At 34.6% G+C, this 15,162-nt stretch overlaps 1 protein-coding gene across 1 annotated transcript in view; it reads left to right on the plus strand.

Annotated features, from left to right (window-relative positions):
- The window catches only part of LOC109069815 (cytosolic carboxypeptidase 4-like), a 151,104-nt gene that overhangs the window by 58,357 nt on the left and 77,585 nt on the right, over nt 1-15,162 (plus strand). The window contains 5 exon segments of the mRNA XM_042752827.1: nt 2,011-2,051; nt 2,389-2,610; nt 4,182-4,269; nt 4,426-4,555; nt 5,005-5,158. Of these exon segments, the coding sequence (XP_042608761.1) occupies nt 2,011-2,051; nt 2,389-2,610; nt 4,182-4,269; nt 4,426-4,555; nt 5,005-5,158 (635 nt within the window).

Below are 15,162 nucleotides of genomic sequence, written 5' to 3' on the forward strand. Positions count from 1 at the left end.
TTTTTTTTTTTTTTTTTCTTTTTTTTTTTCTGATAAAGCATTTTCATTAGCTTCTCACATCAGTGGCATGGCAACCATCTAAATGCTACAATGATAAATTAAGTCCATCAAGTGCCTCTGATGGATCTTAATGGATCTTTCACATGCTCTCTTTTCTTTTCACAAAAGCTCTAAAATTGCAGCAATTACAATAAAACCTTAAAAAGGGTAATTGAGGAAAAAAAAAATTCTAGGAACAATCTTACTGTGACTGGTTTTGATCATACAGTTCCTTAGCTTGTGTGTGTTTATCCAGTCAAGCTTGGTTTGATGTGACTGCCTCTGTCAGGGGCATTCTGGGTGATAAACCCTTGAATGGACAGTGTCTCTCTGCTTGCCCAGATGCTGATGGACAGCTTGTCATCCGTAGCTGCTGTTTACCATCATGTAGTTTGTGGGTTGCAGCAGGTTTGTGATACTGAACTGTGCACCTCCATCATGAGGACAGTGTTCTGCGCTCATCTTCTGTGTCATTTGCAGTGTGACTGGAATTTATTGATGCAAACGGTGCAGAATGAATGATTTAGCCAGAATGGTGGTTAGTAGTGTGAATCAATGTGTAGGACAAGTATGGAGATAATTCACTCGTTTGTTAAGCTAATGTGACAGTATGGTGGAGTGGAACATGCTCAATCAGCACAGCTGTCCAAAAATGTGTGTCTCTCCTCTGTTCTTCTCTGCTTTCTGTGTATTAGCCTTCTCCAGTCAATCTCATTTGTCCTTTCTCTTCCTTCCTTGCTTTTTGTTTCTTTCCTGACCCCCCCCCCCCCCCCCCAATTTTCCCTCTTTCTTTCTTTCTTTCTTTCTTTCTTTCTTTCTTTCTTTCTTTCTTTCTTTCTTTCTTTCTTTCTTTCTTTCTTTCTTTCTTTTTCTTTCCTCCCATTTTTTTTCTTCCTTACTTCCAATGTTCATTTTGGTTCTTGTTTTTGCTTTTTTCTTGTCTTTCCTTCCTTCCTTTCTTCTATCCTTTCATTTGTCCTTACATCCTATGTTCATTTTGGTTTCTGTCTTTTCCATTTTCATTCCGTTTTTGCTTATTTCATGTCTTTCCTTTTCCTTCCTTCCTTCCTTTCTTCCTCTCTTTCTCCTTTCCTTTTCCTTCATTCCTTCTGTTGTCTTCCTGTCTTTTCTTTTTCATCCTTCTTTATTTCCTCCCTTCTTCCTTCTATCCTTTCATTGTTTTTATTTTATTTCCTTACTTCCTATGTTTGCTTTGGTTCCTGTCTTTTTTCTCTTTCGTCCTTCCTTCATTCCTTCCTTCCTCCACCCTTCACTTCATTGCTTTGGTTCCTGTCTTTCTCTCTTCCTTCCTTCCTTCCTTCCTTTTATTTTTTGTTTATGTTTTTTATGTTTATTTTGGTTTCTTTTCTTTCATTTTTTCTTTCTTTTTCCAATGTTCATTTTGGTTCTTGTTTTTGCTTTTTTCTTGTCTTTCCTTCCTTCCTTTCTTCTATCCTTTCATTTTGTCCTTACATCCTATGTTCATTTTGGTTTGTCTTTCCCTTTTCCTTCCATTTTTGCTTTCTTCCTGTTGTTTTGGCTTTCTTCGTGTCTTTCCTTTTCCTTCCTTCCTTCCTTCCTTTTCTTTCCTTCTTTCTGTTGTCTTCCTGTCTTTTCTTTTCCATCCTTCTTTATTTCCTTCATTCTTCCTTCTATCCTTTCATTGTTTTTATTTTATTTCCTTACTTCCTATGTTTGCTTTGGTTCCTGTCTTTCTCTCTTCCTTCCTTCCTTCCTTTCATTCTTTGCTTACTTCCTATGTTAACTTTGTTTGTTTGTTTTTGTTTTTGTTTTTGTCTCTTCTTCTTTCTTTCTTTCTTTCTTTCTTTTCTTTTCTTTCTTTCTTTGCTTTCTTTCTTCTCTTTTCTTTCTTTCGTTTTTCGGCTGTCTTTTTACGTTTCTTCTTTTCCTTCCGTTCACAGTTGGTTTCTTTCTTTCTTTCTTTCTTTCTCTCTTTCTTTCTTTCCACAGTCCACAGTGTACCCCTGATATGTGTCCCAGTTCCCTTCACTTCTTCTGAACTCTTTCATTACAATACAGCACACGTACACAAGCACACACACACGCAAACATGTACTGCAGACAGCTCACCGAGTGCCCTTGGGCCTCATTTGTAGTGCATTCGCAATCACACTCTCTCTCTCTCGTTCTTATGTTTCCACTCTTTTAGCAAGCCTGTTTCGTCAACGCATGCAAGATCAAATCAAAGACGCTGTCTACAGAGCAGTTCCGATGCGCTTAAATAAAAGAGCCGACGTTATATTTTTCCAAATGAAATGTGGCGGCATAACAACAGATAGGGATGGAGTGAGAGATTTCTCTCTGTCATTTACGTAACACGTTTCTCAGTCTCTCTCGCTCCTATTCTCTCTTACTCCCACTGATTTTCTCCTGTCTGTCTCTCTTTTGCACTCTCTCTCAGTCATGAATATGATTTGATTCTCAATGCTGATGTCAACTCCTCTGCATTTTGTCAATGGTTCTATTTTGAAGTCAGCGGCATGGTGGCCGGCGTGCCTTATCGTTTCAACATTATCAATTGTGAGAAAGGAAACAGCCAGTATAACTATGGTAAGCCATACAGCAGCAACTACTTTAAAGCCATGTGATTTACACAAGCAGGACATTCTGTTCTTGGATCAGCATACATTGTTACAGGAACCAGAGTTACTATACTTCACCTCAAATAACCCCAGATTGATCCATGAGCATGTTCTACTTGTTTAAATAATGTGTTTGTTGCATGAGGGTAATAACATCTATATTTAGTGCCACCTGCCAAGATTGAAGATGTATGTTCTTCGATTGTTTTAGATGGCATTGATTTTGACACAACCATCTTCTCTCAAAAGAAATATATTTCCCCACCGGCACCAGCACAGCCAGCTTAAGAAGATGCCACAGTGGTAGCATCTAAATCATATCTTAGCCTCACATTGCTCTCAGACACAGCGGTGGGCCCGAGCAGCTCTAAAATCTGACACCAGCCGTATATCCCAGAAAAATACAGTGCTTCGGCATTTCTGAGTTCCTCCCCCGATAAAGCGTTTTCAATGGCCCTTGACTGCCTTTTCCTCATTTTGGTGTGCAGCTGGGTATTATAAGAGACTCGTGCTGCCCTGAAGTCAGTGTTTTATGTCTCTATATTAAATGAGATTGTCCTTTACTTTTGACCTTATATGAGTTTGAGTAAAACATCTACTTTGAAGGGAATGCAGTACAGGGCACCTTTCGTCCTCTAGGCGTCAATGTTTTGGAGGAATGCAGTATTCAGCACATTGGTTTTAACAAAAGAAGGTCCAAACATTTCTTTGGATGAAAAATATTTATTTATTTAAATGTAAGCTGTTTATTTTAGCTTTCCTCATAAAACATTGTTATAATAATTACTTTGCATAAAATAAGTACAATTTTAAAAAGTCCTGTATCAAGATTGCTTCTTATAAATTGATATCGATTTGAGGATATTTATGACCTCTGGCTGTAAGAACCCAGCTAAAGTCTAAGATTTGTTAATGTTTTTTAAAATGTGATGTCTCATATGCTCACCAGTGTTGCATTTATTTGGCCAAAAATACAGGAAAAACTGCAAAATTGTGAACTTTTATTACAATTTCAAATAAATATTTTGTATTTTAATGTATATTAAACTGTTATTTATTCAGCTTTGGTGGCAAAGCTGAATTTTCAGCATAATTACTCCAGTTTTTAAGTGTAACATGATGCTTCAGAAATCATTCTAATATACTGATTTGCTCAAGAAACATTTCTTATTGGATTTAAAGTGTTTATTTGAAATATAAATCTTTTGTAATGTATTAAACATCTTTATTGTCCCTTTTGAACAATTTAATGCATCCTTACTGACTCTAAACTTTTAAACTTTTTACCTGTTATATATATATATATAATATATATTATACAACTAACATATATATATAATATATATATACTATATATATAATATATTATATATATATATATATATACGCAATTGGCATTGCCACATTAAAAACTCTTTGGTGTTGATGATTGATATTGTGCAAAAGCTAACAATCGGAATGTTTAGCAATTACAGAATGACCTTTAAATGACTGAATGTTTGACGTGGTTTATAACTGTATGATTGTTGGGCATTTCAGGCATGCAGCCTGTGCTGTACTCTGTGAGGGATGCGCTGGAGGGCAGACCACACTGGGTGAGAACAGGCTCTGAAATCTGCTATTACAGGTACTTCACTTCCTTTTTCACTTCAGCTCTTCACATTTACTCCCACATTCTTCACTCTGCCTTGCTTTACTCTACATTTTCTCTATGCATTCTATTTTATAGTCAAGATATTGCACGTAGGCCTATAGAATCTAAATGTGGTTTTGACTTCCACAGAAATAATTTCTGCGCTAGAAGAGGTCAAAAAAGTTCTTTCTACACGCTGACATTCACGGTGATGTTTCATCATGATGACGATGTGTGCTACTTGGCCTACCACTACCCTTATACCTACACCACCCTTCAGGTGCTGACATGACCCACTTTGTATGAATATTTCATTGAAGATCATCAAAACCACATTTACTGTGTGAATTTTGTTATACAAATTAACAGAATTTAAAAGCTGAGACTGTTTCATATCAAAAGTAATAAAGCAATTTGCAATTATTGGATGGAAGGGACACTACAAATAATGTTTCATGAAAGTTTTGTTCCCACAGCAACTTAAAAGAAATGAAAAGTGATTAAAGTGAAGAAATTAATATAGTCAAATCAGCCATAGCGTCCACACAGCTGACATATTTGTTTGCCTGTTGTAGCTTATTGACGTTAATTAAGCATCACTATCAAAACATCACCAACTTGGTCAATGATTTCAGCCTTCCAAAACAATAAAAAAAAAAAAAAAATTGGGTGGACCACTAGTCATAATGGATAAAGACTAAAGCAAATGTATTTACAATTGTTCTCTAGACCCATTTGAAAATGTTGGAGAAGTCTGTAGACCCACAGAAAGTTTTCTTCAGGCAACAAAACCTCTGCGACACGCTGGCGGGAAACTCCTGCTCCTTAGTCACGATCACAGCCTGCCCCACTTCCAGAGCCTGGAAACATCTGCCCCAGCTGCGTAAGTCTGACACTAAAACTTTCAATGAGTCAGATTTATGCTCTTGTGTCGACACACCTGTGAACTGAGCGTCTGATGCTGCTTTGGGTTTGTATTCAGCAGTGAATCTGTGTGTGTGTGTTTGTGTGTGTGTGCGTGTGTGCTCGTACAGTCTGGCAGATCTTCAAGGCACTCGGAGCATCTGAGCTTTGACACCTCCTGTCAGAGGAGGAGTTGAGGAGCTTCAGTGTGGGTGGGTGGATGTATGTAGGGAGGACAGTGCTTCAATCACTACCTGAAGCATATGTTATGCCAGGAGCCAAAAGTTAAAAGAGCTAGGAGAGCACATATGGATTTTTTTTTTTTTTTTTTTTTTTTTTGGTAGTTGCTTTAAGGGCAACATGAAATCAAAACGTAGCCTTTTTACTTATACCCTTGTCTTATTGTTTGATTTGTCATTATACATTATAAAATAAAATGTTTTTATAATATCACGTTCATAATTATTTATTCATTTTTAAGGTACCTTTTTTTTCAGGCACCTGAAGCATTTTTATTTATTTATTTTTCCAAAAAGTTAAATAAATGAATTGATTGTGATGATTGCCTTTATTAGATAAATCCAGGTGTAAAACAGGCACACAGATGCTTAAACATCCTTGTGCAGTGACACAGATCACATAAAGCACATTTATGAAGCATCTAGCAAAAGCACTTGGTGGTTCCAGTCTTGAAGCGGTACTCACACCCGCTCTTGCATTAGTGCTGACAGGTGTGACTGTCAGCTGCAGAGATAGATGTCTCAGACTGAAGGAAGATCTAGAGGGACACGGCGGGACATGCTGACCCAGCTGTGGGCCACTTTCACTGGGTAGCACGGTGCTTACCAAACCCTCGTCTCCTGATGAATATGGAGGTGAGACATCTGCATCTTGCTCCCTATAGACTGACGCAGAGCATCTGGCTCAGCTAGGGGTGGAGGGACGGCCCGTTCTGATCAACCGACTGCTGACAGTCCCCAAGAAACTCCGACATACTGCAAAGTGACCTGCTGACAATTTCCAGTGACTGTCTTACACTGAGACCTGTTCACTTGGAATCACCTGTTCACTTGTTGATCAAAGACCATCAGTTATTAGCTTGTTTAAATCAGCTATGCCTGAACTGTGTGTGTGTGTCTTTTTTTTTTTTTTTTGTTTGTTTGAGTTTGTTTTTGTTTGTTTGTTTAATTAAATTAATATAATGAAAGCACACATATGGACTTTATTCAGGAATTTGATGGCTAATTAAATCAGTGACATGGAAATGACTTCCCATAATTTTAATTCAGGCACTGCTTTAATTGTTTTAACAGCATTAGTCTTTGAATATGGACTTTGACTCATATCATAGCATTTTAAAGCCATCAGGACTTTAGATTATTATAATTTATTTTAGCAGGTAGAGGTCTTGCTATTTTAACACCCAAATGATCTGCATATCTGCAATTATAAAAGAAAAATTTGTAATAGAATCCATTGTTGGAGTTACTTTTCAAATTAACATGTTGCATTATTGAAGGTGAAAGTGAAGTGATGTGTGGCCAAGTATGGTGTCCTATACTCAGAATTTGTGCTCTGCATTTAACCCATACATGTGCACACAACGCAGCAGTGAACACACACAAACACCGTGAACACACACCTGGAGCAGTGGGCAGCCAATGCTGCAGCGCCCGGGAGCAGTTGGGGTTCGGTACCTTGCTCAAGGGTCTCACCTCAGTTGTGGTATTGAAGGTGGAGAGAGTGCTGGTTATTCACTCCCCCCACCTACAATTCCTGCCGGACCTAAGACTCGAACCTGCCCCTATAAATTATTGCATTTCTGATTAAAAAAAATAATAAAAAAAAAAATAAATGATAAAAAAATTCAGCTTAGGACAAAGGTAATTGCGACATTTTCTTGTGTTTGCGACTTTCTCACAATTATGGCTTTGTTTATTTATCTTACCTTAAAATGATATTAATAATTCTCTCTGCAACAATTTTTAGGTTTTTATATATCACAAGTATAACATTCTCACAGTTGTGATTTTTCTCAAAGTGTGATTTTATACCTATGTAAAAAATTATTCTTGCAATTGCGACTATTTTTTTGAAAAAACATAGTTTTTATATATTATAAGTATAACATTCTCACAGTTGTGACCTTTCTCAAAATGTGTTTTTTATATCTTAATATTGTAACAATAATTCTCACAATTGGGACTATTTTTGTTAACGTTTAATTTTATATCTAATAATTATAACATTTCTTGCAATTGCGACTTTTTTGTAATTTTTATATATCACAATTGCAACACTATTCTCGCAATTGCGACTAAATTTCTCAGTGCTTTTTTTTTTTATATATATTTTATATCTCACAATTATAACATTACTGGCAGTTGTGACTTTATATCAAAATTGTAGCATGATTTCTCGTAATAACGACTTTTTCTTTGCCATCCTCATTGGAAATACGTGCCTCTAGGTACTTTTCTGCTAAACTGAAAAAAACATACCTATATGTTCCAGTTGAAATGAACACTGGAGGCAGTAAACACCTTTTATTCAATTTATTCATTTTCACAACGCATGATTTATAGGTCCACAGTTTTGATTAATAAAGCATCATTTTTGCACAATTACATGAAGAATAGTATGTTATGACTTCAAAACAATTTTAATATACTGCAGGATTTGAATACTGAAATTATTAGCGTCAAATATCCATCTTCATATGTATGAGTTTTCATAGGCAGTAGATTTGTTTGGTAGCTCACGCAGTACAGAGATGCACTTGTCTTGAGAGTTAAAGAGCTCCGGTACGAATCCCGTGAAATTACGGTTTGACAAAACCATTTAAATCTGCATTTACGGAAGTTGAAATGGCACGGTTGCATCAACAAATGCGTTTTTATATATTTTTTTGCATTTGTTAACATTACTGGGTAGGTTTAGGGTTGGGTTTGGTGTAGGGCATATTTCCAAAACAATAGAGCGTTAACTTTTAGTGACAGTCCCTGGATATTTGAATTCTTAACCGCCGCAATATATACCTGAATCAATGTAATAGAAACACAACAATATGTGCCCTTTATCAATGTAATAAAAACGTGCCAGGGTCACGTACTGAACCAGTGTTTTAGCACCACTCACTGAACATTTCACTTTGAAACTGCAGTGAAACATGCAATAAGGTATGTAAGGTATGTGTTGCAGAAAATACCTAGAGGCATGTATTTTTTTATGACACTGGGTTGCTTTTTTCATAATTATAATTCCATAATTATTTTTCATAATCTTACTCTGACTGTTTCTCATATTCGAGACCCATAACACGTTAACAGGACACAACATCAAATACAATTCAATCTGAATAGAATACTGTATGCATATTTATTATTAAAAAATTATTTTAGCAAAATTGAACATTAGCCAATTTGGATAATAAAACCAAACAAGTAAGCCGTATCTTATAAGAGGCCAGATCATCAGAATGCTGGTTTGTTTTTTATTTATGTTTATTGATTAGTAGTATAATTTTGAAATTTTGCTTAAAATCATTCTTAAATTCACTAATTAAGTACAGTTAGCCGTATCTTATAAGAGGCCATCTACCGAAAACCAAATTTGAAGAAACTGGATTTCCCATGAGTTGACACACAGTAGTGTTGGTGACAGCCGCTGCAGCAGTCAAACACAGCCTCACCACAGTCAGCAGCATCCAGCGAGATTCACGTGGCTCTGTGTAAACATCAAGCCCGAAACACACACACTCACACACGCAGGGCACCTCATCCATCTGTCATCGTCCTGCTGAGTGTGTCGCCCCAGCTGACACCATGCCGAAACTTCACAGTGCATTTCATTAATCTGAACATCCGTGCAAAAAAATCCTCCTCCAGCAGGAAGAGGCTGTGTCCGTAACTCAGAATCGCTAGTAGATGAATTGATTTCAGATAGTATAAGAATTTCTTCCACAAAGTGTGGTCTTTTGTAACCCTCATATAAATAAAACTAGCAATATATTATATATATATATATAATATATATATATATAGATATATATATATATATGTTCTGTCATTCTATCCGATTCATAGAAGACCCTGTAAACAATTTAAAATGAACATGCATTTATGAGTTTAACCCTGTCCTCGTACGGTGACAGTCTGTGGTAAAATGTGGCAACAAACTCTGCCATTTGCCTGTCGGAGGATTACACCTTAATTAGCACATGGGGGTTTAGCAGCGTTAGCACATGAGCTTTGCCTTTACACATAGTGGGATTTTCATAATCACTTTACAATTTCTCTCAGATGCAGGACTTGTGTGAACTCCCGTCTGCTGCATTATTGAATTAAAGGCTTCAGATATGATTAACTGTAATCATGGTGTCACACATCAATCACCACAAACAAATTAAGCAGCTTTTATAAGTCAGTAGTGATTATGAGGTGATGCGGGGTCACAGCTTGTTTCTGTGCGTATAAGAGAGAAAGCGACTGGACATTGCTGTGGAATGAGGATGTGTTAACATGACACATCAGACGAGCCGTGGCAGCTGTTGTTTAGTATTAAAGTTGTGCAGCTGACCAGTAGAACAACATGGATTAAAGTAGCAGAAATTGAACCGGATGAACTTAACGGCTTAACTTGCAGTTGGTATTCTCACAGACTTTTAATTAAACAAATCCCTTTGATTAGCTGTACCTGCAAACAAAACCAGCTTACTTTACATTTACACTTTTATACTATTTCTTACAAAAGCGGGACTGAAAATGTCTTGCAGCACTCCCTAAGTAACAAAGATGTTACGTTATATAAAGAAAACATTTTTAGTAGGTTGTCATTTGTGTGCACTGCCTTGAGGTGTATATCACTAAACAGACATGTTATAATGTTTTTTTTTTTTTTTTTTTTTTTTTTTTTTTTTATTATGTATTTTTTGGGTTTTGTGTTTTGTGTGATATGTGAGAAATTTTACTTTTTTCTATTTTTTTTTATTTGTTGTAAATGAGGATTGTTGTAATTGTTATTTATTGTCAGGGGTAGTTAATAAAAATTAATAACAAAATAACGAAATTAGTGGAAGAGTTTATTCTTAAAGTATATTTGAAATACATGTTAGCAAACAAACAAACAATAAATACATTTCTGCATTTAGCATAAATGTATTATTATTAAACTGAATAATAACAACACTGAATAATAATAATAATGAAATAATATTGAATTCTTATTGATGATGATAGTAATAATAATAAAAAGAAGAAATTCAAAATAATATTATTATTATTCAGTGTTGTTGTTCAATATAATAATTATAATAGTCATTATTATTTAGTAATGTATATTATTATTATTATTAATAATATAAGTATAATAGTAGTAATGATGATGATGATGATAAGAAGAAATGTAATATATTATTCAGTGTTATTCAATATTATAATAATAATAAAGTCATTATTATTTAGTAATGTATATTATTATTAATATTATTATTAATAATAAAAACATTTGTGTTATGAAAAAGTCATGACACAATTATATAATCACATATACTTTTATTTGGCTTGGCCGTGGAAAATAGTAAATGTTTTCCTGCCGTTGACAATTTAGAAAAGCCCTTTGAGCGCGTGTAACAGAAATACAGGGCTCTTATCTGTTAGTCACATTGCCCGTGCCTTCTGCTGACAGTCAATGATAAATCCTATTTTCAGTACCTTATTGCTTGCGTTTGACTCTACATTAACAGAATCTGTCCTCCATTGGCATGCATCCTGCAGCCTACATGCTGCTTTCTTCCTCTCTCTTTTAATATCGCCATCTGTACTGACGCTCTGTCCTTCATGTTCACACAGTCTCTTCAAATAGACATCTTAACCTCTATTTCACCCACAGTCCACCGGACAGTCCTCTTTCAGAGAATCGGGTAAATTGTGTGGAGTTATGTGGCATTAGTTGGTTGGTTTTTCGGTTTTTTTCATTTTTAATGCTCCCTGGAAATGGAAAGTTCTCTGAACCCTGATTCTTACCTGACATTTGTAAATAATAGCCTGTCACTTTATTTTAGGCAGAAAGAGATTGTGAGATTTGAGAAGTTGATTTAGCGTCTTTGTTACCATGGGATGATTTTGATGCAATGATCAAAAGTTATTTAGTTAAAACGTTTAACTATAAATTATTTTATGATTTTTTGTTTTGTCATATATATATATATATATATATATATTATCTATATTATAATATATCTATATATAAACATAGGATAATTTCTAGATATCAATCAGTCTCATAAAAATATAATTAAAAAAATATAATTTAAATATCAAAATATCATTTAATATGATATACACTGTATAATATATAATATATAAGTCTGGAAAAGCCTAGAAATTATTTTTTATTTTTTATTTGTTAATTATTTAAAGATTTATGTTTTGTCTTTATTATTGTATAATATATATTACAGCTAATACACTTTTTGTAGTTATGTTAAGCTGTGAAATATTTAATATTTATATTTAATAAAATATTTGAAATTAGTGTTTTATTGATATTTTAATATTTATTAATATATTAAATAATAAATAAAATCTAAATGTAAAAATATAATATGATATTTACATATATTTTATTTTAGACAATTTATTTAGTATATAGTTTTGTTTTTAAAATTGGTTTATCTCAACTCTTTTGGCTTTTCAATAACTTACTCAACAGCCTGCCTCTATTGTTAAATGCATAAAATCAAGTTATGAGTCTTAATGTAGGAAGCAGTTATAAAACCAGATAATATTGTTGTAAAATACAGATGACCGAATTGCAAAAACTAGGATGACCCATTATAAAAAAAATAAAATAATAATAAAAAAAAGTACAGACACATATATCTGTGAATCCTCTTGTTGCGGAAAGTGTCTCCCTGCAGATCGCTTTTGGCGAAACTGTCACATTAAATGGGATTACGCTTGATAATTAACAACCCAAAAAATGAGCATGAGCGAGATTCCTATGAAACACTTTTAATTAATAAAAGGCTAAATTAAAAGCTGCATTTTCATAAGCTTTGCGGGGCAAATTCATCTCATGATTACAAATGGACATGTCTGATATGTTCTAATTGGACTTGATTTGCATATACAGGAAAGGATTGCAGAGACTGGTTTGATAGCTTAAGGCTGCCTTTGTACTTTACGATCAAGAGGAGGAGACTTTTCTTCCCTGGGTGTGTGTGTGAGTGAAGAGTGTGTTAGCACGTTCCACTGATGATTAAAAATGTATTGCGCATTTGAACAAAATTAGATGTCTGGCAGAAGGATATGAAGTGAAGGTTTAAGTTTAGGTTGTTGTAATTCGACAATTTAAAGTATAATTCTAGAAGTCTAGTGTTATGCCTGCAGACGTTTTAAAGTGTAATGCTACCAGCTTAAAGGGATAGTTCACCCAAATTTTACATCATTACATCAATACCAAAAATTAAATCATTAATTACTCACCCTTATGTCTTTCCAAACCTGTAAGACCTTCATTCATTATCAAAACACAAATTAAGATATTTTTGATGAAATCCATCAAAATTTTGAAGTCATTGAAAATGATCGTTTTGCAAATATGTTTGAGATTGCGAATATGAGCAGGAGACCAGAGGTCTACATCTATGGACACTAAAGGGTATAATATTATCAGATTTCTTTGTTACTATATGTTGATACTCAAAAGTGCAGGAGTTTAAGTCTAAGTCTAGGTCTGTCCCTAAGTCTAAGAATGCCACTTCCACCTTCTTATAAATCTGACGACTGGGAAACATTTCATACTCCAGTGGATCTTTATGGAAATCGACTATACTCGAGGAACCCATAAAACCTGTATTTTTTCTCCACATAATGTGCAGTATTATAAGCCCCACTTTCAAAAGCCTTTCCTTTGAACGTCTTAAGTGCCGTTCAACAGGGATACATAAACCTGGCTATTTAAACCCTGACACACACACCACACATTCAGAAGCGAACACGTACACACACACGCGCAAATGGGAAGGATATAAACCAGCATGTTTTTAGGCGATGTCAGTGGGAGGTAAGTTTGCTCAGATAGCTTCGAAGCAGCAGGAGAGACAAAGACACAAAAAGGAGTTTTTGTGCCCTCTCATCTTCCTCTTTCTTTTATATTTTCTGTTTTCCCTTCCCTTGCTCTTTCTCTGTATACTGTTTGGGTTGAAGTCAACTGTGTGCCAAAGACTCCTCCGTACAAGGAGTAAAAGCCCGGCTCTTAAAGGATTGGGCTGTACTCTTCCCACTGGGAGCGTGGGAAGACTGATTTGTGTGGTAGAGGCAGAGAGATCCATTCTCTCGTAGCTTCACGAAGCACTCCCACGTCTTTGTACACTCACTTTGCATGTGTGGCAAACAACGTATATTTTATTGGGCATTTAGCGGTGTAAACGTGTAAATGGGATCAAGGCAGAAATACACATGGAATTGATATGTGGAGGTTTCTTTTCACAGACGGATGAAAATAGCTCCTTCAGCTTATTTGCGATTTGATGAAGGACAGATGGAAGGAGAGATGAAGTGGAGAGGACAGAGGGTTTGCAGGCAGGACTTCATCAGGAGATCAGCCGAACGCATCTAGGCCCTGAAATCTCTGATTCCGACTCAAATTAGAATTTAAATTAAAATTTAACGTTTTTGCGGTACTGGAGCAGTCGGCTCTTGAAGGGAATTGAACGTGTGCACCAAGCTGATGTGATTTTTATCAAGCATATTTTATCATTAGGACACTTTTGTCAGGGATGCCTTTGTTTTTCAGTATTGTTAGGACACTTTTTTATGTGTTGAGTTTGTTTTTCAGTTTTTTTTTATTTTTGTGTAGTTCAGCAGTGATTCAGATGATTCCTTTGCACAGTCTGACTTCGTTGCAACCTAGAATTAAACTGCTGGTCTCATCTAGCCAGAGGAGAACAGCACACTATTTTGACACACTATTTCCCTGTTTAATACTGTAAAGCTGCTTTGACACAATCTGAACTGTAAAAAGTGCTATATAAATAATGGTGACTTGACTTTATTAGTTTCTGAATGAATCCACGTTTTGAATGAATCGCTTGAACCAGTGATTCAATGGCCCAGTTATAAAGAGAGCCAATGACTAAATTCCTGAATGAATCAGCCATTTGAACGAATTGAATGAATGAATGGCTCAATGGCTCAGTGGCTTACTTATAAAGATATTTATAGAGATATTTTTGGGAGATTTTGGTTTCATTTTTTAGTTTGTTATTTAGTGTGTATATTAATTATAATAATAATTAATAAAAAATAAAGTGAGTGTTGACCCAAAAAGAAAAGTTATGTCATCATTTACTCACTCTCACTTCGTTTTAAAAAATAAAGTGAGTGTTGACCCAAAAAGAAAAGTTATGTCGTAATTTAATCTAATATAATTTAGTTTTTGTTGTTTATCATGAAATTTGGTTACCAATGACTTTCATTGTATGACTTACATTGTACTTTCATTGTATGAACAAAAATACTGAGAAGCTTCTCTTCTATTTTCATGTACCATAGTTTGTTAGGCCGTTGTAGCCTTAATGTTTTTGTAATGAATTTTATGTTGAATCAAATAGAATGTTTCTTTCTAAAACCACTTTTTGCAGTACCTACTTGATATTTTTCTAATTTAACACAACAATGACTTTAAATGATCTTTTGGGGGTATTTTCACAGTCAGATTTAATTAGATTAATAAATCGCCACATCATGTAATTAACTAATAGATTGCAAATTTTAATAGACTAACAGGCATAATAAAATATAATCAAAATGACATTTTATATATTATATAAAATATATAAATGTATGTAATAATAACCTATAAATTAATTGATATTATATAAATATATAAATATCACCTCACCTATTTATATATAGTTTTTTTTTTCTTAATTAAACATTCTGTAGAATCCATATGGTATCTTTTATGGATCTGGGAACA

Source organism: Cyprinus carpio, chromosome B25 (genome assembly GCF_018340385.1).
Source record: "Cyprinus carpio isolate SPL01 chromosome B25, ASM1834038v1, whole genome shotgun sequence".
NCBI lineage: Eukaryota > Metazoa > Chordata > Actinopteri > Cypriniformes > Cyprinidae > Cyprinus > Cyprinus carpio.